Genomic DNA, 26274 nt, shown 5'->3' with positions numbered 1-26274 from the left:
ATTCTTTGACGGCAACTATGGTAACGTATTAACCTCTGGACTTGATGACGTCATTCCTCACCCGTCTTTGGAATTCTTTGACGGCAACTATGGTAACGTATTACCCTCTGGACTTGATGACGTCATTCCTCACCCGTCTTTGGAATTCTTTGACGGCAACTATGGTCACGTATTGACCTCTGGACTTGATGACGTCATTCTTCGCGTTTTTTTTTAAATTTCTATTCATGGCAATTCTCAGAATTTCCTCACTAATCTTAGCATTATCTTACTGACTTAACATTGTTTAGTAGCTTTACTTGATGACGTCATGCGCCACATCAGTTTAACAAAAGCTTAATACAATATTTTTTTCATAAAGGAATATTTTACAATTTTCTGATTACATTCTCCTATATAACAAAACATGTAAAACCGAACAAAAATTACGAAGTCACTTTATCGTGGGAGATTTTACAGTATCATCTTTCTCGCTTAAGTGGCCGTTGTATTAGAGATACCACCTGATAGCATGGTAGACTAGCCAACTCTTCCGAACAGTCTTAGTAAGCCAGCATAAGTCGATTCCAAGAACTTCTGGAAGCAATCCACAATTAACTCAATCCAGGAAGATATTATGGGTTATTTACGGAAACTCATGAACATCGTGTTCCGCTACATCCAAAGATACTCAATGGAATTGAGATCCAGTGACTGATAGTGTAGAACGACGAAGAATCCAATAAAGTATAGTTACTATTATGTTCCTGGATGATGTGCAGCATTATGATATGCTACATGATCTCATTTGGAATCATTCATCGCATGCGAATACTCAATATGAGTTAGGTAGGCAAGAACTCATATCTTCCTGACAATATATGAGTTAAGGAGTGTCAGGAAGGGACATTTCAGATCATCACTTCGCTGACTTGTGTTGTTGTGACCAAGGTTAATGGGTCATCCCTTCGTGATGTTTTTGCCGTGCCTTTTCCTTATGAAATAATGGATGAAAATGCCGTGTCCTATTGGACCTTTCTCCAGTGCTCTGGTAGATTGATCTTCCTCTGTCTCCCTGAGAGTTACAATGCCTACAATAATTTCCCGCTGTTATACACCATTCGGGACAGTGTCCGACCTTTTAGGATTCTTAAAACCCATATAAGGGCATGACAATTGAAAGTGAGTTCCGGTCTAAATAAATTTCCCAACTGCCATTGAATTCCAACAGACAGTCGCAACATGTCTGTTGGAATTTATGTTGAAGATTGTCCATCGTTCCCCTCTTCTATTGCTCAACTGTTTCCGGTCATACACCTGATATAAACTTAATGTTTTTCTTTTGTCATACTATTATAGGTTTATCGGAGACATTCTTGGCTGTTATCATCTCATCAAGACAAGTTTTCAGACAGGTGGTCTGGCTCCCATTATCATCTATTGTTCGAGGTTACTCACAACTTTTGTTCATTATCATATGCACATTAATGAAGATACCGTCCAACTCACTACCTTTTTACAGCTACTACGATGTGCTAGTTTTTCGGATTTTGTTCGGGACTCTTCTAATATTTCGTCTATTGCGTGTATATATTGGGAGTACTTTCTGGATATAACATAAGATTCGACGGATTCATTTTTTTAAAAAATAATCTTAGTTGCTTCGGTCGCCACTCAAAACAATCCGCCAATAGCATTTCTAAAGTATATATTTTCATTAATAAGTTAGAAATGTGGTGACGACTTAGAGATTCTGAAGACTACAAATTCTAAAGTTAGTTAAAGAGCCTTTTTAACCAACCCTTCTAGATTTTCTATGTCTGAGTCTATCAACCAGTAAAGCTACAATTTCTATTTTGTATTGTCTTTATCAGTTACAATGTAAAATAAAACCAATGACCAAAATGAAATAAGGATTTTCATCTATGCAATAAATAATTTGTATTTGTAGTGTGGCTGCAATCGACGCTGAATACATGAAGAGAATTAAAAAATCAAAAACTGATTTTTATCGTGGTTTGTATTTTCTTTGATTTAAAGTTTTAATTGTCATGTTACTGTCTACTGAATTCAAAATTTTATTTTTAGTTCTTAAGCCTCCGTAGCTCAGTCGGTATAGACGAAGCCCTTTGATCGGAAAGACCTGGGTTCAATTCCCGTCAGTGATGTGAGGAACCTTTATCTGGTCTTTTTCGACTAAAGGTGAGTTAGCCAGTCTCATACGGAGGTAGGGGTTTTTTCTCTCTGAAAATCGGATTGTTCGTCCTTCAGAACAGGCAATCCAGCCCCGTGAACACACGTTGCTACAGTCAAAAAAATACATACTTAATCCCTCATTTTGAGGGCTCAACCAGTCCTAAGGGGTGGTCGAGGAACGGGGGAACCCCACACGAATAAAATTCCATGCGATATACCACTACTGCAGTCAAATGTTTTGTTGTAAAACTTTTCATGCCTGTTCTATCAATGAATATTAAGAATAAGCCGAGATAGATAAACCAGAAACCTTGTTCTAGAAAACAAGTATTGTCTTTTTTTTTTTTTTTTAAGTTGTTTCAGGCTTTTCGATATCGGAATTTTGACTTTCGCAATGTACTTCAAATATGGCTGTAAGAGCAACCTCATGTATTATACGAGTGTACCGAGATATCCAATGTATCAAAACACATGTCACTAACATCTGCAAAATTTCTGTTCAGTATGTAGGTTAATAGGTTGCTAATTTTATATTCTAGGGCGATTACTTCGATTATATGTAACAAAAACAGTTCTGATATATTTAAATGTTCTCGGTACTGCGCTATCCATCTCCTGATCAAGTAAGGTGCCCAGGAATCTCTAAATAACAGTGGTATACATCTGGTTAAGAAGTTATAATGATCTGTAAGGTAGAATGATGTAACTTTGCCGATTTACAGCACTTTATTATTATTATTGGAAACTGTAATCCATCTACGGTTAAACTCTATTGCTATCGACATGTCCAAAAATGCGTCTTGTTTCATTTTGTTATTCTGTTGTTAGTGTTCAACATATGCAAAAATTAAAACTACGGAGGCTTCGACGCCTATATTTTTTTTTATTGAGAAATCTACATTTACAAAAAAGTAAGCAACTGTTCCTTTGTGCCAGTTTATCTGACTAAAGTTATTATGTTTCAACGCGTTTAAATCATCTGTGGCTGAAATCAGAATAATGACTTCAGCCACAGATGATTTTCAAGCCTGTATTTGTTCCGCAATCGAACACATTTTTAATGCTCAACCTGGAAACTTTTGATACAACCTTGCTGGAAGTGGGTTAACTCTGTATCATGTCCCATTTCTAGTGCTATTCATAACTAATCATTTAACTTGAATTTCCTTGAAATTATTTCTGTTGAGTCACGTAGTATTTTTTTTTTCTTTCAGCTGGTACACATATTCCAGAAAAATGGCTAACGTCATAAATTTCGCAATAATTTATAACAGAGTTTATAGTAAAAAAAAATTGACTCTGATCAGTACATTATTAATTGAAGATTGAATTGATGGTATTTTGGTTCACTATCTTAAGTTTAACGTCCATTAACAGCTTTAAACTAACTGAATACATTGATAAGCATTATTATTTCTAGAAAGAAGCAAAAGTACTTCAAAACTTTGCTTTAGATAGCAAAGTTTTAACCAATAAATAATACTTTAAGTTTGTTTTCAGACATGTTTGGCTAGTACTAAGTTATATGAAAAAAAATCTGCGATTGGGTGATATGAAAACAAATCCAAATCCAAAATGTTTTATGAGGCACGAGATTAAGGCATGAATTTGCTACGTTAACAATTGAAAAAGTTGCTACACAAGATATGATTTACTTATATTGAGATATAAGTCAGTACTAATCAGAAATCTCCCTGATCTTTGTATAAAAATTAATTAATGAATTAATTTTTTTTAAATTTTTCGTACTACTATGTGGGAAAATATATATCTATTGCTCAGTAATGAATAGTACAGGAGTCGACTGTCGTTACCATGGAAACATAACATCACATTCGTTTTGGTCAGTAATTATTTCATTAGATACAGAAAGTGGATATGAAATTACCATTAGATGTTATGCTAAAAGAACAATCGTCAGAAACGATTTATAGTTAAGGTTGCCAGAGCCCAATTATTATTATTATTACTATTATATTATTATTACTATTATATTATTATTAATATATTATTATTCCTAAAAAAACTCCTATATCACGGTATCTGCGAATCCCTACGCAGATACGGTATAACTTTCTATGCAAACACATCAAACAGCCACCTAACAAAATTAGAAATATTACACAGGAAAATTGTGTCAACAGTGATTTGGACACCTTACACGCAACAACCAATATCCGACCAGCGCATGGCGATACACAGAATCCTGAGCATTAAAAATCTGAAACACTACATAACATTAATAAGGAATTACCTCAACATCACTTATCGAAACAACAGAGACACATATCGTATAACACGATCCACAACAACTCTCTACATCCCTGCACCCTTCAACAACTGATACGGTTCTTTTGTGAGATCACATCAGATACCCACGCTACTCAATAACCTACCAAGAAATTAACGTAGATAACTACAGAACATTAAAACACGAACTCTGGAAAACATACCAATAACACTAATATACACATTAAAAATCATCAGCATCCAATGCCATTCATAAACAGTAACAACAATATAAATAGTGAAGGCTAATCCCACTCTCATCATAAAAGCTAACCCAAGCTTCGAAGTAGGTGGGATTAATCTGCCTCACTTATCCACACATAATCCTCATAATCAAAGACTGCAAATTATGTTACAAAACAGTCAGTACGGTGTATAATAATAATGAAGATACAGCTAATGAACAATAAAAAATAAAGTATATGAATTTGTATCCAAATAAAAAATACTGGAAAGAAATAATGTGCCTTAAACTGCGTACAGTATAATGTACAGAGCATCAAGTGTAATATTCATTAATTGTAAATATTCTGTACAATGAAAATAGAAAATTTATTTTATACATAATATGTAAACATGCAAAAAACATCTGTAATAATTATATGTATGTAATTTATCTGAGACATTATTATTATTATTATTCATTATTCAAAAATTCCGTGTAATCTTCATTGTTATATTAGAAGAACACGTGTTGTAAATATTGATGCAAAAAAGTATTATTATCACAATTTTAATTGAAATGCAATGTAGATAATGAATCACATATGCAGCACTCAGTGCTCAATTTTGTAAAAATTACAAGCTGGAATGGAATATCATTAAAGATGATTATAAAAATATATATATATATTAAATTATTTCTCTCTCTCTCTATATATATATATAAAAAAAAAAAAAAACCACTATTACTACTACTACCCGTCTATGTAGGTTGCAATCTTCCCTGCTTTGTACAGCAGAGTTTGAAATATATATATACCAAGCAATTTTATAATTGCTTGGTATATATATATATATATATATATATATATATATATATATATATATATATATATATATATATATATATATATATATATATATATATATATATATATATATATATATATATATATATTAGATTTTAATCCTTTTTCCCAAGTAAGCAAACAGACAAGTAAGTCAAGTTTGAACGTAGTTCAAGTCTGAGGCAACTCGTGGTAAAGGTGGAGTAAGCCCGATCACTTTCCTAGTATTTCCCTCTAATGCAAAGCACATCCCCTTACCGAGATGTATGATGCGATGCATTAAAGGCAAGGGCCACTACCCAGACCAGTTTCGACCTTTATTGAGGTCTAGTCAGTGGGAGCCAGACCCAAAAAATGCCGTAAGGGAATGTGCTTTGCATTAGGGAGAAATACTAAGGAAAGTGATCGGGCTTACTCCATCTTTACCATGAGTTGCCTCAGACTTGAACTACGTTCAGGCGCAAACTTGACTATAATATATTGAATATCAGGAATTCCAATTAGCGTCGTAAAATGGATTTAAAAAAATATTCATCTCACTTAGCCTTCATACTTTTCTAAGAAACTTCACTCACCGGAAGTACTAACCTTTAAGTGCTTACCCCATAATTTTGTGTAAAAATAAATAATATTTCCTTTGTTTTATTCTGGAAGAATATTGTAATATCTGAATGCATATACAAATACTGTGTTTATTTACTTTTAATCTGTGTGGTATTTAACTTACAGAAATCGTGATTAGATCATCATGTTACACTCATATAACTTTCCCCCTCTTGCCGCTAAGAAGCTTACAGTTATATTTAGTGCTACATTTAGAATTTGAATCGGTTTTAATTTGGTGCAATCAAAATATACATAATTGAAACGAGTTTACAATACTTTCGGTAACCGGTGATTTTGTTTTGTCAGATACGACAAGAATTATCCCTGCAGATGTGATAGCATAATAAACACTGTGGCAAATCGACTTTGTTACGATCGTTATTGTAGTATTTGTATTATTAACAGCTGGATCGCGTTGCTAATTGCCCCATTATATTTATAGAAGTGAAGAAAAATAAACTGCGTCCATGTTTGTTTGATTACTTGCAGACTTGAAATTAAAAATTATTAAATAGTGGCATCAAACTGTTGTGTAACAAAAAAAAAAAAAATAATAAATAAAATAAAAAAAAATAAAAAAATAAAAATAAATAAATAAAATAAATAACGTCCCTTTATTTTCTTTTTAAATTTCAAAAATAATGGTCAGTCAACAAGGTTAGGCTTAACACTAGGCCTAGTGGCGGATAACTGGTTTTGTTTGTTTATGTACTTTTTTTTTTAATGCAAAAACCCCCGTTGTGAACTGGCATACTTCAAATAAGAAAGAAATATTCTTACCATCAGCTGTTCACTGAAAATGATCCAAGGAACTACAGACAGCTGTTTACCACTAAGGGAAATAAATATCATCCCTGCCTCTAACCTTATCCACCGACAAAAGATATCAACAGTTTCTTCCTCATTAGCTATCTTGCCTCTCAAGAAGTATTTCCTCTGCCAACTGGCCAGTGTACATGTATACATTTGCAACAAAAATAATTGTTAAAATTCTTCTTCAGTCGCAACTAGATCACTCAAAATTATTCCGAAGGACCTGACTATATCATCTGTATTCTTTTTTACATATTACAAAATATTCTGGAATTACTATAGGATTTTTTTTATTTTTAAATTATCATAAACTTTTTAACATATACAATTACAAAAGGTACAGATTTTGAATTAAATGCTCTCCACAAGTGTTTTAATATTCAGTCGAAGTGGCCATTAGTTCCTGTTTGCATGGAAGTGTTCAAAACGTGCTGTGTCACTGAGCCAGTGCACAATACATACTAAAATATTCTAATGGCGTAGTAACATGACATGACATAACAGAATCAAAGCATATTGATTGCATGGTACTGGCATAGTTTAATGGGGCGTTTCTCTTTTTTTTTTTTTTGAATAGAGCAACATATTTCTGTTTTATAACAGTTTAGATAGATATCACAAAAACAAACTACTTTTAGTATAATTTTATTCGCATATAGAAACTCACACACACACACACACACACACACACACACACACACACACACACACACACACACACACACACACACACACACACACACACACACACACACACACACACACACACACACACACACACACACACACACACACACACACACACACACACACACACACACACACACACACACACACACACACACACACACACATTCTATTGTGCTCATGTTAATATATAGTTTAACAATAAATAAATAATAATAAATTATTTATTATTATTCAAAGAAAGACTCTTATTATTTTTAATAAAATTTACTCAACTGGTATCCCCCCCAATAGAATGGAAAAAAGCAATTGTGATTCCTTTCTTTAAAAAAGGTAATAGAGATGACCGACCCTAAAAACTACAGAGGTATCAGTGTACTAAATTCCTGTTACAAAATATATAGCAGAATCTTAAATAACAAACTAATGAAATATTCCGAAAACTTTATTCTAGAGGTACAGAATGGATTTAGAAAAGGACGATCATGTATAGACCCAGTCTTTTGCCTAAAATTAATAATAGAGAAAAGAAGAGAATATAATTTAGAAACACATATTGCATTTATTGACTTTGAAAAAGCATTTGACAAAGTTAAAAGAAACATATTATTTAACATATTAAAAGAAAGACAAATACCAAATAATATCCTAAAAGCTATCACAAGTATATATGAAAATAATCAAATACAAATAAGATTAAATCACGAGCTATCATATACAAGAGTGATAAACCAAGGGGTCCGACAGGGATGTCCCCTCTCAGCAACTCTTTTTAATATTTATCTAAATGAAATAATCATCAAATGGAATAAAAATTTACATCAAGGAATTAAACTTTCACCTACAGTTAACTTAAACACTCTCCTCTTTGCAGACGACCGAATAATAATTACAAATTCTGAAGATAACTTACAGAAAGTTTTAAATCTAAATGAGATATCCAAAGATTATGGTATGATAATATCAACGTAAAAATCAAAAACTATGGCCTTTAAAGGACAAGATCCAGCAAGAACTAAAATAATAATAGATAACAGGATCTTAGAACAGGTGAATTCATTTAACTACCTAGGATGTATGATCACTTATGAAAATGAAAAAGATATAAACGTAAAAATTGCAAAATATTTAAAAATAACAGGTGTAATTAACTCTATATTTAAACCAAACCTAGTTCAAAAACAAACCAGGCTAAAAGTATACAATACATTACCCTTACCGGTCTTAATGTATGGAAGCGAAATCTGGTCAATAAAACAAAAAGACAAACAAAGATTAACAAAAATCAGAAATGAAGTTTATGAGAAAAACTGCAAAGTATACCCTATTTGATCACAAAAGAAACGAAGATATTATGAAAGAATTAAACCAAGAACCAGTAATAGAAAAAATTAAAAAATATAAATATAAATGGATGGAACACGTTCAAAGAATGAAACAGAAAGATTACCAAAACAAGCCTTAAAGTACAAGCCATTAGGAAAAAGAAAACCAGGACGTCCTCTTAAACGATTCAACGATGACTTCTAACGCCGAAACAGACCACTCTAGGCCTAAATCCTTGACAAGCATGATGATGATAATAAATAATAATAAAATGTAACAAAATAAATAAACAAAAAATAATTTTTTTACATTTTTATTCGGTGTATTTTATAATAGTTTATAAAATTACAGTGGATTTATAATATTTACATATATTGCTCAAAATATTTTAAACTTTTTACAAAAAAAAATTATTTAAACTATAATTATAAATGAAACAGTAAAAGTTTTTTTTCTATTATATTTTTATCTTCTACAGTGGACTTAATGATTATTGAGAGTTAGTAATCTACTCTTTTCATAAACATATTGAGAGTTAGTAATCTACTCTTTTCATAAACATATTGAGAGTTAGTAATCTACTCTTTTCATAAACATAAACACACATGATCGTTTGAGAGTTAAGTCTTTCCATAAACTTGTTCACGAAAAAAAAATAAAGAGAATAAAAAGCATCATTAGACTTGCACATTTCGTTGTTTGTCAGAGTTTACCATCGAATAAAAGGATTAGGCACTTTCCTTTGTATTACGAGCATCTGAATAGTAACTCATTGTACATTCAGTCTATTTTGATAAATGATTGCACCGAGGGATTTGTTAAGTGAGAAAGATGTGAGCCATTTGCTAAATCAAAACAAAAAATTCTAAAAGCTTTGGCTAATGGGCAGTGGAGTTTTAGCAAAAATCTTTAGCGAACACACACACACACACACACACACACACACACACACACACACACACACACACACACACACACACACACACACACACTTAATACTTTCAGACGATTTGTATCTGCATCGGTAGCTACTTTCCAAATATAACTTCCAAAAATTTCTAACTTTTGGCAACTTGACTAGCGTTCCTTAATGTATGTGTTTCTTTTTTTCTTTCGTGTACTGTAAATACGTCTTAAAGTCAGACTACCAACCACACAGACCGGGTGGCATCACCTACTACTAAATGATGAGGATTTTGTAACTATTTTTTCTGCACTATATTACTTATTCTGTGTTACTATAATAAAACCCCAACGAGAGTTTGAGAGTCTTGTTACAGTGGGTAAAAAAAGTAAGAGATTCTCTAGTGGTAGAATAAAGTGGTTTCTGGAAGTATGATGGCTTCATGCCCACTGAAAACTCGTTCTTATTTATAGCCATCCCTTTCCTTATTAACTTCTGTCAAAAATGCGATTCGGTTCCAAAGTAATTTATTATCGTTGAAATGGGTAGATTAATTTTGCTAAAAAATCCTTGCTCGTTTATGGATTAACTAAAAGTAATAAAGAGAAATTTATTCTGCTCTGATATTCGACGTTAAAAATAACGTTTAAATTTAAAATAGGATGTTTTATACGTAAATAGTTTTTTGTACAAATACAGAAACTTGTTACATAAGTTTCAAACTATTTTACATTTGGCTGAGTCACGTGAGCACATATACTTTCTTCCCATTGGGCCATTGTATAAACAGCTGATTGGCTAACTTAAAAGAAATTGTAAGTTTCATTATTTGATTGCCTTTTCAACTGGATATCAACCCAGCATATAATGGTTAGACTACGAATATTTTGTAATAATATTAATACCTAATAAGAGATTTTTAAATCTCTTTTTTTAAGTAGTGATAGTTAACTGGTCTGTGTTGTAGATGGCAACTTTAGTTTTTTAAGAGAAAACCGATTTTTCCTTCAATAATGCTGGGAAATTGGCTTGAGAACCAACACACAAGAGACTACTGTAATATATAAAATAGAGCTGTATGTAATAAGGGCATCATCTCTTCAGCAAGGAGTTTATTAAATTTGTGATTCGGTTTATATTTATTGCATAATTTTGATGATTTATATAAAATTCAGTTGACTAAGAAAACATAAATACAATTTCATAAGATGCAAAATATTTTCAAGAAATAAGAAAAAAATCTAGAATTATAAATCATTTTACCAAAATAATTTTTCTATCATAATTTTTAAAAGGTCTAGTAATAGTAATTTCGTAATTGTGTTTTGATTGCACTCACTGATGAACCTGAAACCGGTTGGGGGCTATTATGAGTTCGCTCTCTTAAGGTTTTTGCCTTAAGGGAGCAATTTGAGTCTCTGGGGAAAGTGTTTTCCGGCACGGCCCGTGGAGGGGCTTTGCCGGTTAATGCTTTTCTTCGGAATATGAGCGGTTCTGCTCGGTGGTAGTGTGTGTGGGTGGAAGGCCATCACTGAGTGGAGCCAACGTTGAGATGGACGGTCTTTCGCCCACTATTGAGTGGTCTAGAGATCGTCCGAATTTTTAGAGACGGCTTTACTTACACATAAGTGCACTCGCCTAAATGAAAATTTCGTGGTTGTCTGCGCTGTCCCAGGTCAAAGATTTTTCCTCTTAGAGTGGTATAATGAAATGCAGATGACTTTAAATTACTCGGAACAGTCGTTAGTACCTTACTGAATTACTTCCTAGACAGACAGGTAACTAGCGCCACCTACTGTGAAATTTAATCAAAGTAAACTTTTTTTTTGTCGTAAATACAGTTCTTCCACATGTTTTTGGTTTTTAATACTAAGAACATTTCATTAGAAGAATTATAGAAATGACATCACTCATGAAAATTCCATAATTCAGAATAAAATATTTTTAATAAAAATTTTTCCTCCTTTTCAAAATGACAACTTACTAATGTTAACTAATAAACGGGTGTTTACATTATCAGAACCATAACATCTTATTAGTTCAGATCCATTTAAAACCTTCAGGCAAGAAGAAACACATTTGGTTTAAGAGCCCGTGGCTTGTTTTCGCTTTTTTTATTTTTATAGTGAGAAAGCACAGAAACGGCGTTGAACACGTGATATTATAGAATCGACCAGTGTGTGTTTTTGAAACTTATGCGTAAAGATATATGAGAATGAAAATAAATTTAGACCGTGGGTGCTTCCCTTCTGGTCAGTGGTTCAAAGTTAAATGAAACGATATAAACTAAACTTTAGGGCTACGATCCTAAAGCCTAATTTAATTAGTATGTTTTTATTAGTATTATTCATGTATTGTATTTTATAATTACATGTTTATTTTACCATTATTTGGAATATTCTGGACTAGTATATGTTTTCGTATACAGAGTTTTTGAAACGTTCTTTATCGCCTTTATTATAGACAAAGGAATTTCTCATTTGTCTGCAGATTCGCGGTATCAGTTACATGCGATCTTGTCAAAGGGAGACAAAGAAAGATGATCAAAATGGACACGTGTATTTCATAATCATTAACGAAGTGCTTTTTATGATATCGATGTCGTTACCATGGATATTGCTTTTTTCTTTTTTTGTTGTTGATCTTATTCTAACGGCAGATTCTAACTAGTAGTATCGGTTGTTGCTGCTGCACGGCAAGTACATTAAATATGACCTTGGTAGTCGCATATAACCTTAAGACAAGAAGGAAGGTTGCTGTCGTTTTTGATATTATTTTTAGCTGAATACTCTACTTAAGAGCATAGTTTATGCCTGGCTAAAAGCGCTGACTACAGACAAGAAATATGAACAAGAGAGAGAGATGGAAGGTATAAATGGATCTATATGCATCTTGACTCTGATCTTCACTTTCTTCTGTACTCTTCACGCCTCTTCTAATGAAGCACATTCAAACGTCAAGTTAACGGTGTATATAAGAAGAACGAAACATTATTAGGAGTTGTTACAAGCACCCACATCATTTGTATGGAGATGTATTATGCATTCATACACCAGCATTATAGAATGCTATAGGGCTGAGTTAGATAATGCATGACAGAGGGTTAGGAGACCTCCGGGAAACTGGCTTTTTCATCTAGTAAAGTAGGCATATAACATTCAGAATTTTGGCCCCTATAGTCTTAGTTGCTCTGCCATAATTTCAACTCATCTTTATTGGGAATAAAATGTCTTATGCATACAGTGAACTTAAGGAGTTCTAGATATTTTAATATATGTGTGATGACTAGAATCTTTGAATCTAATGTTATGAAACCTAATTAGGACATTGACTTAATTAGAATTAAATAGATTCGGATTAAATCAGCTAACGCTTTTTTATTCTCCCAAGGGAGTAAGGGGAACTCCTTTATCCTCTAATTAATTAACGAAACTCAGTCGACAGCTATCTCCACTCTCTAGTCGTAAGCCATAGCAAAGCTCATGGCTACCGATATTGGAAGAAGAATTTGTTGAACCATCCCAATATTTGTTTCGGCAGGATTATTTATAGAAGCACAAGGCGTTGAAATTATATATTGTGATGATCTCTCTCTCTGACTGGATCAATATAATGGAACTTTAAACGAATACAAGATGCTGTAGTTGTCCGTTTATGTCAGTCGTAGTTTCAATTAAATCATTGTTACTGAAAATATATTAGCTATCTATTAGTAGTTTGATTTCAATCGAACCTCTTGCAACGCAAACCTTTTTTTTTGGGGGGGGGGGAGATGGACTGAGTCATTGACTGTTTATCCCTTCTTCTCATTAAAGAAAATGTGTGTTATTGAGCTAAAGGCTCTAATCGGTGATTAGAGCCTTTAGTTCAATAACTTTAGCTGGGTAACGACAATAGCCATGCCTCAGTTAAAACTTCATTGGCTGATATTAAAGTAAAGCCAACTCTAAAAATTATGGCCGAAAGATCGTCCAACTCAGCGTTGGCTCCACTCAGTGACGGGCTCCCCCACCACCGAGCAGAACCGCTCATATTCCGGGGAAAAGCATCCACCGACACAGCCCCTCACCGGAGACTCAAAATGCACTCTCAGGCACTCCCCCCCCCCCCCTCACTGGGAGCAAAACTCAGCGTCTCAGGGGGTAACAGCAACAGCCGAGCTTCAGTTAAAACTTATTGGCTACAGCATTGCCATATGTTAAGGTAAAGCCGTCTCTAAAGATTCGGACGAGCCCTAGGCCACTCAATCGTGGGCGAAAGACCGTCCATCTCAGCGTTGGCTCCACTCAGTGATGTCCTTCCACCCACACACCACCACCGAGCAGAACCGCTCATATTCCGAAGAAAAGCATTCACCGACAAAGCTCCTCAGCGGGCCGTGCCGGAGAACACTTTCCCCGGAGACTCAAATTGCTCCCTTAAGAGAGCGTACTCAAACTCTCGAATCTCAGCGCCCCACAGGGTAACAGCAACAACCTCAATTAAACTTCATTGATACAGCATTACCATTCGTTACCCTGTTGTTTAAGTAAAGGGTAAAATCTCAAAAAATCAGACGATCTCTAGGCCACTCATTCGTGAGCGAAAGACCGTCTAAATCTCCGCGTTGGTTCCACTCAGTGAAACTCGACCACCGAGCAGAACCGCTCATTCCGAAGAAAATAATTTAATTCACCGGCCAGAACCCCTCAGCGGGCCGTGCAGGAGAACACTTTCCGCGGTGGACTCAAATTGCTCCCTTAGGGCAAAAACCCTAAGAGAGCGAACTCATTACCCAGGATAACAGCAACAGCCGAACTTCAGTAAAACTTCATTGGTACAGCATTGCCATTCGTTACCCTGGATCCTGGATTTTAGCAACACAAAATTATAGTCCTTATAAGGACTGGCTTAAAGGGGCGAAGCAAGAATGCTTTTCATCTTCCCCGTTATCTGTAGACGACAGTGTAGGGATAAGGTGTTATTGAGCTATTAAAGCTCTGATCATGGCAGGAGGGTAACAGCAATACCCGAGCCTCAGTTAGAACTTCATTAGCTACAGCATTGCCATTCATTACCCTCCAAGGGTATTGGATTGAATGAATCAATCCAACACAAAAAAAAGTTTTGCCTAATAAAAAACACAAAATTATACCTTATAAGGACTGGCTTAAAGGGGCGAAGCAAGAATGCTTTTCATCTTCCCCGTTATCTGTAGACGACAGTGTAGGGATAAGGTGTTATTGAGCTATTAAAACTCTGATCATGGCAGGAGGGTAACAGCAATAGCCGAGCCTCAGTTAGAACTTCATTAGCTACAGCATTGCCATTCATTACCCTCCAAGGGTATTGGATTGAATGAATCAATCCAACACAAAAAAAAGTTTTGCCTAATAAAAAACACAAAATTATACCTTATAAGGACTGGCTTAAAGGGGCGAAGCAAGAATGCTTTTCATCTTCCCCGTTATCTGTAGAGGACAGTGTAGGGATAAGGTGTTATTGAGCTATTAAAACTCTGATCATGGCAGGAGGGTAACAGCAATAGCCGAGCCTCAGTTAGAACTTCATTGGCTACAGCATTGCCATCCATTACCCTCCAAGGGTATTGGATTGAATTCATTGTATCCAATTATTAGGCAAAATTATTAGGCAAAACAAATTTATATATTTAATATACAGCAGTTATAAATAGGTGTAATAATAATAATAATTATTATTATTTTTAAAACTAATTAATTTAAATAATTTTTATATATTTTATTAATATTTTAAATAGCATATTTTTTATATATAATACTTATATTTTTATTGATAAAAACAATATCAAAACAATGACGATGTATTATATGTAAACAGTTATGAGATTAATACGTTTAATGTTTATCTCATGTTATATCCTTAATATTTTTCGGTATTTAACTACTTTGATTAATGGAAATCCCTCCTCACTTTATAATTCCATTTTTCTTGACAAATGATTAAAAATGATATATATATATATTTCTTTTTTTTTTTTGCTATAATTAATAAAACGATTTTTTTTCTGGGTCCATCAGCAAAATAATGGACCCATTTCTAGACTCAATTGTTGTGATAACGAATGCTGCCATGAAATATATCTTTTTAACTTGCTTTTCTTTTATTTTAAACTAGCGTATTTCAAACTGAACAAATTACCGATATTAGAACCGTGTCAATATCAGCTTATAAATTCAAGTACCATTCCTTTATAAAATTTTCATCACACAGACGAAATTTGGAACACAAACTATATCCTGAATCGATTTGTCTGAGTTCCACCAACGTACGTATACTGCAGAACATGAAAACTTTATCGCTTGAATATAAATAGCCCAGATGCCTTCAAAGATAAGAGCACGCACTCTATTTCTGTAAACGAACGTTATCGTGCTTGCTAATTAATAAGTGCCGACAACGATGTCAAAAAAACGTATTAGTAAATTGAATGCACACAAACCATGTGCTCATTTCAACTTATTTTTTCTATTATTGGTATTTTGGTGGTATAAATATTAATTACATTCTCTCGGCTAACAGTGAAAACAGGAGTATTATTATTATTTTATTTATTTTAATTTTATTTTTTTTATGTAGCTCTCGCCATACGTAAGATTTGTTTGCATACCAATAATGCAAATTGGATTGTGAGCTCAGGATTTTTATTTTCATTGATTTAATATATGTTTTGTATTTTTATTTATTTATTTTTATTTCTTATACACGAGGTTTATGATTTTTTTGGGGGGGCGGGGAGATCATTGATATTTGTGTCGTATTTACTAACTTCTCTTTCGTTGTTATTATCTTCAAGTTTTTGTGAACTGTCATTAATTTTTTTTTTATTTTATCACAAACATTCATCCGGGGATTCAAACTCGCATCCACTTGTCTTGAGAGTGGATGCGAGTTAAACATTAAACTATTTAAATTCATATTCAGTTCTTCCTCCTTTTTTTTTTATTTTTCAGTGTTCTCTTGAGAGACTCCCTTCTCCTTAGGAGGAGAAGGAAGAGTAGAAGTCTGTTCCCCAATGGCTCCAGGAAAAGATGACTTACCAAATTCTGAGGGAAGCACTGCTAAAAACGTACGTAGAAAACTTTCTCGCTCCGTATGCAAGAAATATTCGTTTCTCCGTAGAGGGGAGACGGATCTTATTCTGGACAGCAGTGGATTCCAGCGGCATTTGCCCCAATGTATGCAGTTTAGTTTCGCCGATCGGAATGCAGAACGGCTGTATCGAGAATATTGTCAGAATGAGAAAAACAGTGATTTAAGGTCCCTTCTGATGATTCTTGGTGTGGTGAATATTGCCCTGTTAGCACTCTATGGATACGTGTTGAACATTACAAGGGTCCCTCAAGTAGTCATTTTGGTTGCCTTGCTAATCCTGACTATTGTGTTCCTGGTACTGTGTTGGAAGTACAGGGTAAACAAAAAACTGTGGACTTTCATTCCTGTTGCAGCGTGGATATTGCATGTAAGTCATGTACTGTGTGACATGTGGATGTACAGCGTACCGCGCATGCCCAGTGATTCCGTCAGTTATGTTTTGCTCTACACGTATGACGTATATGTTCTGTTGCCTCTGCCATTGAGAGTGAGTGTAATGTTGGGTTTTTTGCTAACTGCGCTCCACCTGGTGGTCGTAGGAGTTACACCCCAGACGGATGAAAGCGTTGGCTATCAGGTAAGTACAAATATGTTTTGTATAGTTTATTTTGTTTTACACTGTATTCACTGTCGGTGCCAGGTTATTTTGCGCCCTAGGCAAAGTTTACAAGTGCGCCCCTTATTTCATAAACTAAAATGTTTTTAATTGACATTAAACAAAATTAAATTGTCTTTCAGGTTAAATTAATAGGGCTTTTTTAATTAATTTGAAAATTCTCCGTTATAATTCATTTACAAAAAAAGTTATAAAATATCAAAATTTAATATTTTAAATGTTAACGTTTTAAAATATTTATCTTAACTGAATTTTAAATAGCGGTAAGTTCAAATCATTTAGGTAAGGAACAAAAAAACAACCAAAAATTAATAGTAAAATAGTGTGATGTGTGAGGGATAAGGAAAAAGAATCGATCCCTAAATCATATATCACTATTTAATTTTGATATTTTAGTAAAGTATCAATAAATCATAGCTTGAAGTTTTGCGCCCCTTCATGGCTTGCGCCCTAGGCAGTTGCCTAGTTTGCCAAAATGTAGCGTCGGCCCTGACTGTATTCATATGTTCCTTGACGATAACCATAATCAGTGACGTATCCAGAGGGGGGGGGGGAAGTAACCCTGGCACCCCAAAGAAAAAGGTAAAAAAAAAAGAGCAGTAGAAAATTTTCCAGAAATCTTTTCCTAATTAAAATTCATTTTTTATTTATATTGTGTCGTGTTTTCTATTTCTATACTACTTATGAATTAGTGATCATTGCAAATGCTCAGTCACAGGTCGTATGCGATACGTAGTGTGTGTATTCTCAAATCGTCTACTCAACTCGCCCTCCCCCCAAGATAAATCCTGAGTGCGTCACTGACCATAACCATATCACTTTACCAATTTCTCAAGTCATTGACTAATCAGTCAGTGATATTTCAAAGATTTACTGAAAACGTTCCTATAGAAAAAATATATTTCATTTGTTCTCCCCTTCTTGTTTAAAATTCAAAATATATCCAGAAGATAATTTTAAAAACATCTGAGCAAAAACATCATACTATCAAAGACACTAGTGCGCATGCGCTCCCCGGACAGTCGCCCATTTGCTTGTTTACTTCTATTTGAGTTTGATTTCTAAAATGTAGAATTATTTGAATATCAGTGTCTTTCATTTATTTAAATATCACAGTTAAAAGTATTTTTCTATAAAAGTATAAATATTTAAAAATTATATTTGATTAAAGCAATATTTCTGCAGTTAAAAATTGTAGTTTATTTCCTTCTTACACCTGTAACTTATTTACATTTAATTTTTCTTTAAAAAAAATAAATAAATTGATATTATTAAACTATGCATAAATAGAAATGGTAAAAAAAATCGATCGTATTTTCAATATTTTTGAAATTTTCATAATGTCAGTTGGCTGTTGAAAAATAATTGAATATTTTATTTGCAATTGTTATTTTATTCTGACATTTCACAAATTTGTTTCTGTAAATATTGCAAATTCTATTTATTGTTACTCTGAATATTGCAAATTCGATTTATTGTTACTCTGAATAAATAGAAAGAGAACTTTTATAAAAGCATTCCCATACCACCAACCATTTCTATGGAGATGTCACACGACATGTTGGATTAAATAAAAACCGATAGATGAAACATTCTTACAAAAGTTTTGCGGTTCTCCTTTATGAACATAATAACTTCGATAACTGTAAAGATATGCATTTTATTAGGCAATTATAGAAGAAATTTCTGTGTATACTTGAAGTTCAAAAACACGTTGATTGCTTTTGTTACCATGACAACATGAGCTTTGACATTTTAAACTGACATATTTAATAACAGAATCCATAAGTGTTGACAAAATATTTCGTGACTAAGCAAAAAAATAAAATAACTTAAAAACAGCTTACGAAATATCCAAGGATTATGTTACAGAAATGTGTTCCATCATTTAAGTATTAGCTACAAATGCCATGCTATTATTATAAAGAATACAAACTTAACTACAAATTAATCAAATTGAATTAATTATTTTAATGAGCGATTTGACCTTTTCCATTCCAAACAATCCCATAAGTTGGCTAACAATGCAAGTTTGTAATTTTATACTCATTATTGATCAAGGCGTCATCCTAATTGTATTTTTAGCTTTGATCAATGAGTATTGTCAAGAGTGCTTAAAGGGACCATTAGTTTATAGATTTTTCCGACATTTTAAAAAATATTATATCGTAGATTATTTATTGCGGGTGTGGCAAACATATATAAGAATTTCTTGACCGTCTAACATAATAAAATCCAAACGGTTGATTGTCTATTTTTGCAACTACAGTCTGCATTACATTTGATTTATTATCCCCCCCCCCATTAGATCGGAGCTAATTTTCTTCTGTTCCTGTGTTCCAACATCCTTGGTATCATGTCTTATTTCTTTACTGAGAGACAACAGAGAAAATCTTTTCTGGAAACCCGTCAAAGTTTGGAAACAAAGATGACACTTGAAGAGGAATCTCAAAAACAGGCACGTGACAAAAAAAAAAAATTTTTTTTCGATTTTTAAAATTCGAATGAAATTTTAAAAATTTTAAATATCTTAAACATTAAAATATTTAAAAATATTAAACATTTAATTTTTTTTTAAATTAAAATTCTTTATCGTTATTATTTTTCTCTCTAGGAAAAGCTTCTACTTTCTGTCCTTCCAAAGCACGTGGCCGCCGAAATTCGCGAGGACTTAGGAGCGGTAGTTACAGGACAGTTTAAGAAGATCTACATGAGCAGGCATGAAAATGTCAGGTAGACTGATTATGACTATACGTTAAAAGACTCGCAAAATTTTAATGATCGAACTCTTTATGAGGACTTTTCAAGTGAAGGTGAGATAGCCGGCTCATACCGCGAACGGCTAACTCACCTTCGGTTGAAAAGTACCAACCTAACCTTCTCATATCTGGAAAGTGGGGTTATCCATCCAGCAAAACAGATAAACGGCTAGGAAAATATGCACGCAATTAACGGACATAATACACTGGCCGCATAGCCTAAACCTCTTCGGCCATGACCATACACTAAATGAAATGCTGAGGCTATGGGTTATTGAGTACTCGCCCAGTTCAATAATAATATGTGAACGTGATTTTTTGTATTAAGCATTCATAGAAGCAATACAGTTTGTTCTCATACCGAGTTTAGGGAACCGACTAACTCAGTTTCAGGCAAACTCGCTTTTTTATTTTTTTTATAAAATTTTAAGTTTTTTTTTTTAAATGATTGTCAATGTTTTTATTTTATTTTATTTTTTTGAAAAATTATGGATTCTTGTCACTAATCATCGTGTATACTTATAATTTTTTTGACAATTCAAGGAATTCTCGTCGATGACGAGAACTGAACATTGCGTTTTCTCTTTTCGGCTATGCTTGGACCATAAATAGCCGCATGATGAAAATGCCTCTGTTCTGTAAGAGGTCATAAAAACCGATATATATATCGGTATGATATGATATATATATCACACACGATATGACCTCAAAATATATTATAAATTAATTTCAAGGCCTAGTTAAGAAACGAATAAAGTAATGGAATCCGTTTTTGTTTCCATATTAATTTTTTTTTTTTTTTTTTTAACTATCGCAATTTCTGGCATCCGCTATACCTCACTTTAGGAACACCGCTTTGCGTATATATGGCAACTTCAGCTCGTATTTCTAAGTTGAAACTGTATTTCCTGTATATGCATTCTCTCATCGTACACAAAGAAATTCTCTAGTTTGTTAGCAAAAATATTGTTTAATTCGTTTTGACGAACATATAGATTTGAAGTAGTCTTTTTCAAATCCATGAAGAACGAACTAAACAACAGCTATTACTGGCAAAATGCCAAATGTCTTTCTTGATGGAACTACTTAAAAAAAAAGTAGCGGTTTAAGTAAAGCTGTACTCTCTTTTCATGTCATATTTAGGCAGAAAACTCGTTCCGGTCTAGTATTTAGGTACTGAGTACTCGAACATCTGTTGCATTTCACTAAGACGTAGTTTACACTTCACGCTCTGTGCTAATGTACCACTCCCCCCCCCCCTTTCTTTTTTAACCGTTCCTGATGTTTAAAATAAACAAACTTGGTTTAATTTTTATATGATTTTTTTAATTGCTGATACTAGACATTTATTTATCGATTGTATATTATTTATTTCAGTATTCTCTTTGCGGATATTGTCGGATTTACTGCATTTTCTTCCACTTGTCCAGCCCCTGAATTGGTCCGCACTTTGAACGAACTATTTGCTCGTTTTGATAAACTTGCTGAGGTAAGCAGAGAATTAACTGTTTAGAGAACTCACAATTAATGAAGTTATATAACGAGAACGCCAATCCTTTCAATATCCTTGTCTTTATTAACCATGACTTCTTCCACACATACTGTAGATGTCGAGTTTTCATGTTCCCTTCACTTATTGAACACCCTTTACCCAACCATTCCTAGTCTCGTGTCTTTTGAAAACACCGTCATGGGATCAATGTGGTCATTCTTACACCGCTTGTCCACGAAAGGATTATTGTTTCCGTGGTTCTGTTCTTAATATGTCAAGTTCTTCTTGATATCCTCTTGAGATATCCTTTGGTTAATGTCCAGGAATGTATTAGCAGAGCTAATCTCAGGTGGTATATTCACTTAAATAGAATGGGAGAGGAAAGATTAGCAAAACATGTGTTCTCTGCCAGGTTGGCAGGGGGAAAAAAAACCCAGAGGAAGACCAAGATATAGGTGGATTGATACAGTAAAAAGAGCCTTAAAAGACAGACATATAAGATCTGATGACTTTGGAATCTTGACAGATAACAGACTAATTTGGAGGAAAATTTATATCGATGACCATTTATATCATTACCATCCATGCAGAAGCTACTTAAGCTGTGTTAACTCCCATGGCTTTAGATCTGTGGAAAAAATATTTACACAAGAAAAACTCGTTGGTTAGATTGTATTCATCAACTAGACAATTTTTTCCCTAGGATTCCTTAATTAATTTTTTTCTCTTAATTCAAAATCGACCGTATAACAGTCATGAAAGTATAAATATATATGCTAGTTAGGATCAAGAACATTGCTTTATTTTTATTTTTATATCGCCTGTGGAAATGCAGTCGACTAGTAATGATGGGACTCATCTTTCACCATTGCTGAGATATTATTAAAAGGTTAGGATAAAAAAGAACTGCCTACTCCTTTTGGGGATGAAGGAGTTAAAATGTTCCCACATCCAACTCATTTTTTGTTCATTTTTCACTGTAGGTCGGAAACCATGTCCGCTTGACTGACCATGCCATCCCAACTTGCGAAGACACGATTAATGCCTGAATTATTAGTTGAACACCATGATCGGAAAATTTGTACGCCAAATATTCATTATTTTTTAAATGTTTTAAAATTTTAAATTCAAAATTGGTATTAATTATTGGTAGAAGTGCATCTTTTTCTTTCTACATGTACTTTCTCTGTGTGTGTGTGTGTGTGTGTGTGTGTGTGTGTGTGTGTGTGTGTGTGTGTGTGTGTGTGTGTGTGTTTTAGGTGAATTACTTCAATTCGAAATTACGTTTAATAATTAAAAAAGAATTATTTCTTAATATGTGTCTAATACTCAAGCCCGTCTATCTTGTATTTTCAGAAATACCACCAGTTACGAATCAAGATTCTTGGAGATTGTTATTATTGTATCAGTGGAGCTCCAGAGCAACGGCCCGATCATGCAGTGCTGTGTGTGCACATGGGCTTAAGTATGGTGTCCGCAATTAAGTAAGTAGGCTACAGAGAATATGTATTAAAAGTGAGGACAGTTTAATTTGATATTTGTCTGAAGCTTTTTTTTTTTTTTTTTTTTGCAGCCTAAGAACAGACTTCCCACTGAACAGAAAGCGATATCGTCTGCACAGGGTTAAAGTTCGGATTGTTCACTTTTTTTGCACTTCATCCACGATCAGTGGCGCACTCAGGATTTAATCTGGGGGAGGGCCGAGCACTCAAGGTTTAATTTGGGGGGAACGAGTTGAGTAGACGATTTGAGAATACACACTACGCATTGCATACGACCTATGACTGAGCATCTGCAGTGATCGCCAATACATGATACACGTGATCTCCTCTGGCCCAGCTCGGACAAACGAAGTAGCACTCGGTCCGCCCCAGCACTACTTCGTTCGCCTTACGTTCACCGTGGCCGTGGTTCCAGAGTGCTACAGGATATTCCCACCTTATATGGCCGCTAATTCATAAGTAGTATAGAAATACGCGACACAACATAAATAAAAAATGAATTTTAATTAGGAAAAGATTTTTGGAAATTTTTCTAGTGTTTTTTTCCTTTTTTGGGGACCATGGCCACTTGGCCTCTCCCCCCCCCCCGGGTGCGCCACTGTCCACGTGCACACGTTTCATCACAGATGAATTTATTTATTATTTATTCGTATGGAGTTTCCTCCCGTTTTCCCCCGTCCCTATTGGGGCGATTGAGCCCCCTCATGGGGGATTAAGTATTTATGACTGCAGATCCGTGTGTGTGTGTTCACGGGGACGGTTTGCTTGCTTGCGGGATGAAAAACCCCAGATAAACTGAGGGAAAAAACCCTGCTGTCCACGCCCAAGACGGGCTAACTTGGCTATGGCTGAGGAAGATCCTTGAGCTCCTCACGTCGGCGACGGGAATTGAACCCAGGACACTCCTTCCCCAGGTTGCGAAGCGCAAAGCCACTAGGCTAACCGCGGGGACGTCACAAATGAATAAAAACCATTCTTCTTCTCGTCATCACTCATTCTTTTTCTCTTAAAAGTTAAAAACGCTTTCTAGTATATTTTAATATACAATCATTTTATTGGGAACAGTCTGTATTCGATTTTGATATCAATTTTGTAAATATATTCTTTAGTTATATTATTTCGAACGATTTGTACGAAGAAGTTGTCGTATGTGCGTGACAGTTAAGGCGGGCCTTATAAATTCAAGGAGATATACCTAGTCTGTTATATAGGTGTATATATAACAGTATATATACCTATACTGTTATGACTTGAACATCGCATAAACCTTTAATATATCAGTCAATCATTTCTGTCAGCACATACAAACCACGTGTATAAAGTGCAGCACTCAATGTTCGAAATGTCTTCGTTTTGCCTTTACGCACGCCCGAAGTCTGTAAGGCCACATATCGATAGCCGTACGCACAACATGCAATGAAAACGTTGCCAGTGCTCGGTCCAAATCCACATTCAGGCTGGCGATGCTGAGGTGTCGTTTCTTGCAGGCTACTCTCTCTCTCTCTCTCTCTCTCTCAAGCTCCAACCACTACTTGAAGTCCAACGGATTCACATTGGGATTTCCGGATGGCCAATCAGATGGTGTATGTGGTGGGCACATTCGCCCACAACCACTATCGTGTAGTCCTCTGTTTGTGTGCAGGGACTGAGTCCTGTTAGAAAGTCTACTGTCTACTGTGAAACAGGGTGTTGTTCAGGGGCCGTACCACAAATCCTACAAGGGTGCCTTGATACACTCTAGCAGAAGTTTTTGACCCTTTCTCGCAGAAAGGATCGCACAGCATACGCGATCATATTGGAGATTAGACGACTCGTCAATGGTGAGAATCTTCTCATCTGTGAATACGATATCTCTGTGTCTCTTGATCGGGTACTGACGGAGTAGTGCCTTTGATTTTATCACACTCTTTCTCGTAAGTTGCGGTGCTAAGATGTGTCCAGCAGAACGACGATAGGCTCTCACCGCCAGATCATCAGTTTATACACGTGACATCGTTCTCTGCGCAACATTCATCACTCGCGACATCACTTTCTGCGTTCTTACAGGATTACGGCGGAGGCGTGCTCTCACAGTCCTCACAAGCTATTGCGCCCAAACGCAGCGTGGTCGACCTGTTCTTTGGCGGTCAGATACGTCTTCTGTATCGTTATAACGGTTATTAGTCCTATATACAAACATCCACTGATCCCGACTGTTTTTAGCGTGTTGGATATAACAGGGGGGGGCTGCATTTCAAACTTGTGAAGTGCTATAACAGCTACACAGTTCTCATAATCCCCCCCCCCACACACACACTGAATGTCAACTAGACGACTCTCTTTACTGACAAACATTCGAATGTTGGCTGCGCACAGCCCAACCCACGGGAACCAGTTGGTGGCGGAATTCTGTGGGCAACACGGGAGCATGCGGCAATTGTAATAGTATTTATGGCAAGACTGTGCACTGTAGAAGTTCACCCAGAGCAGGTCGTAGGTTTTTATAAACATTTCAAGACTTATTCGGGATTTGAACCTCACAGTAAACAAACAGTAACTTTTATCTACTGAGCTACCGAGGTAATCTTGTTGCATTTTGTATTCCCCTCCTTTAAGTTTGCCTCGGCAATAAGTTTTTTTTTTAATTAAATTGTAAAATACTATTCTTGATTCGCCTTTGAATATCTTTGGAATTCGAGTTTCCATTCAGATTTGGAAAGGAATCAATCATTTCGAAACAGCGTTATGAAGTGAGTGGAACTCTAAACCAACTATGGGAATCATCTTAAAAATCATAAAAAAAATTATTTCCAAGACTGATGGGACTTTTCAAAAAATGATATTCATTATTCACGAATACACCTATTGCGTGTTACTGACGTTTTGTGTAATTTCTGTACATAAAATGAGTAGATTGGAACGGCTCGAAAGACATGCTCCGAACGAGACCTAAAACACAAATAAATAAATAAATAAAAAGAGCAGAAAATAGTAGTTTGGGAA

The 26274-nt window shown here is 34.7% G+C and overlaps 1 protein-coding gene across 3 annotated transcripts in view; it reads left to right on the top strand.

The window, feature by feature from the left end:
* The window catches only part of LOC150097544 (adenylate cyclase type 3-like), a 59216-nt gene that overhangs the window by 12775 nt on the left and 20167 nt on the right, over positions 1-26274 (top strand). For all 3 annotated transcript variants that reach the window (XM_090406719.1, XM_090406717.1, XM_090406718.1), the window contains 5 exons: positions 16782-17500; positions 19848-19997; positions 20154-20272; positions 21676-21787; positions 23147-23274. In XM_090406719.1, coding sequence (XP_090262845.1) covers positions 16844-17500; positions 19848-19997; positions 20154-20272; positions 21676-21787; positions 23147-23274 — 1166 coding nt within the window. In that variant the 5' untranslated portion in view covers positions 16782-16843. The remainder of the gene's footprint in view (positions 1-16781; positions 17501-19847; positions 19998-20153; positions 20273-21675; positions 21788-23146; positions 23275-26274) is intronic.

This window comes from Typopeltis vanoorti, chromosome 17, assembly GCF_054136105.1.
Source record: "Typopeltis vanoorti isolate ZY-2024b chromosome 17, IOZ_Tvanoo_1.0, whole genome shotgun sequence".
In the NCBI taxonomy this organism is placed as follows: domain Eukaryota; kingdom Metazoa; phylum Arthropoda; class Arachnida; order Uropygi; family Thelyphonidae; genus Typopeltis; species Typopeltis vanoorti.
Note: the sequence above shows the minus strand (reverse complement) of the source record. Positions and strands in the feature narration are given on the sequence as shown.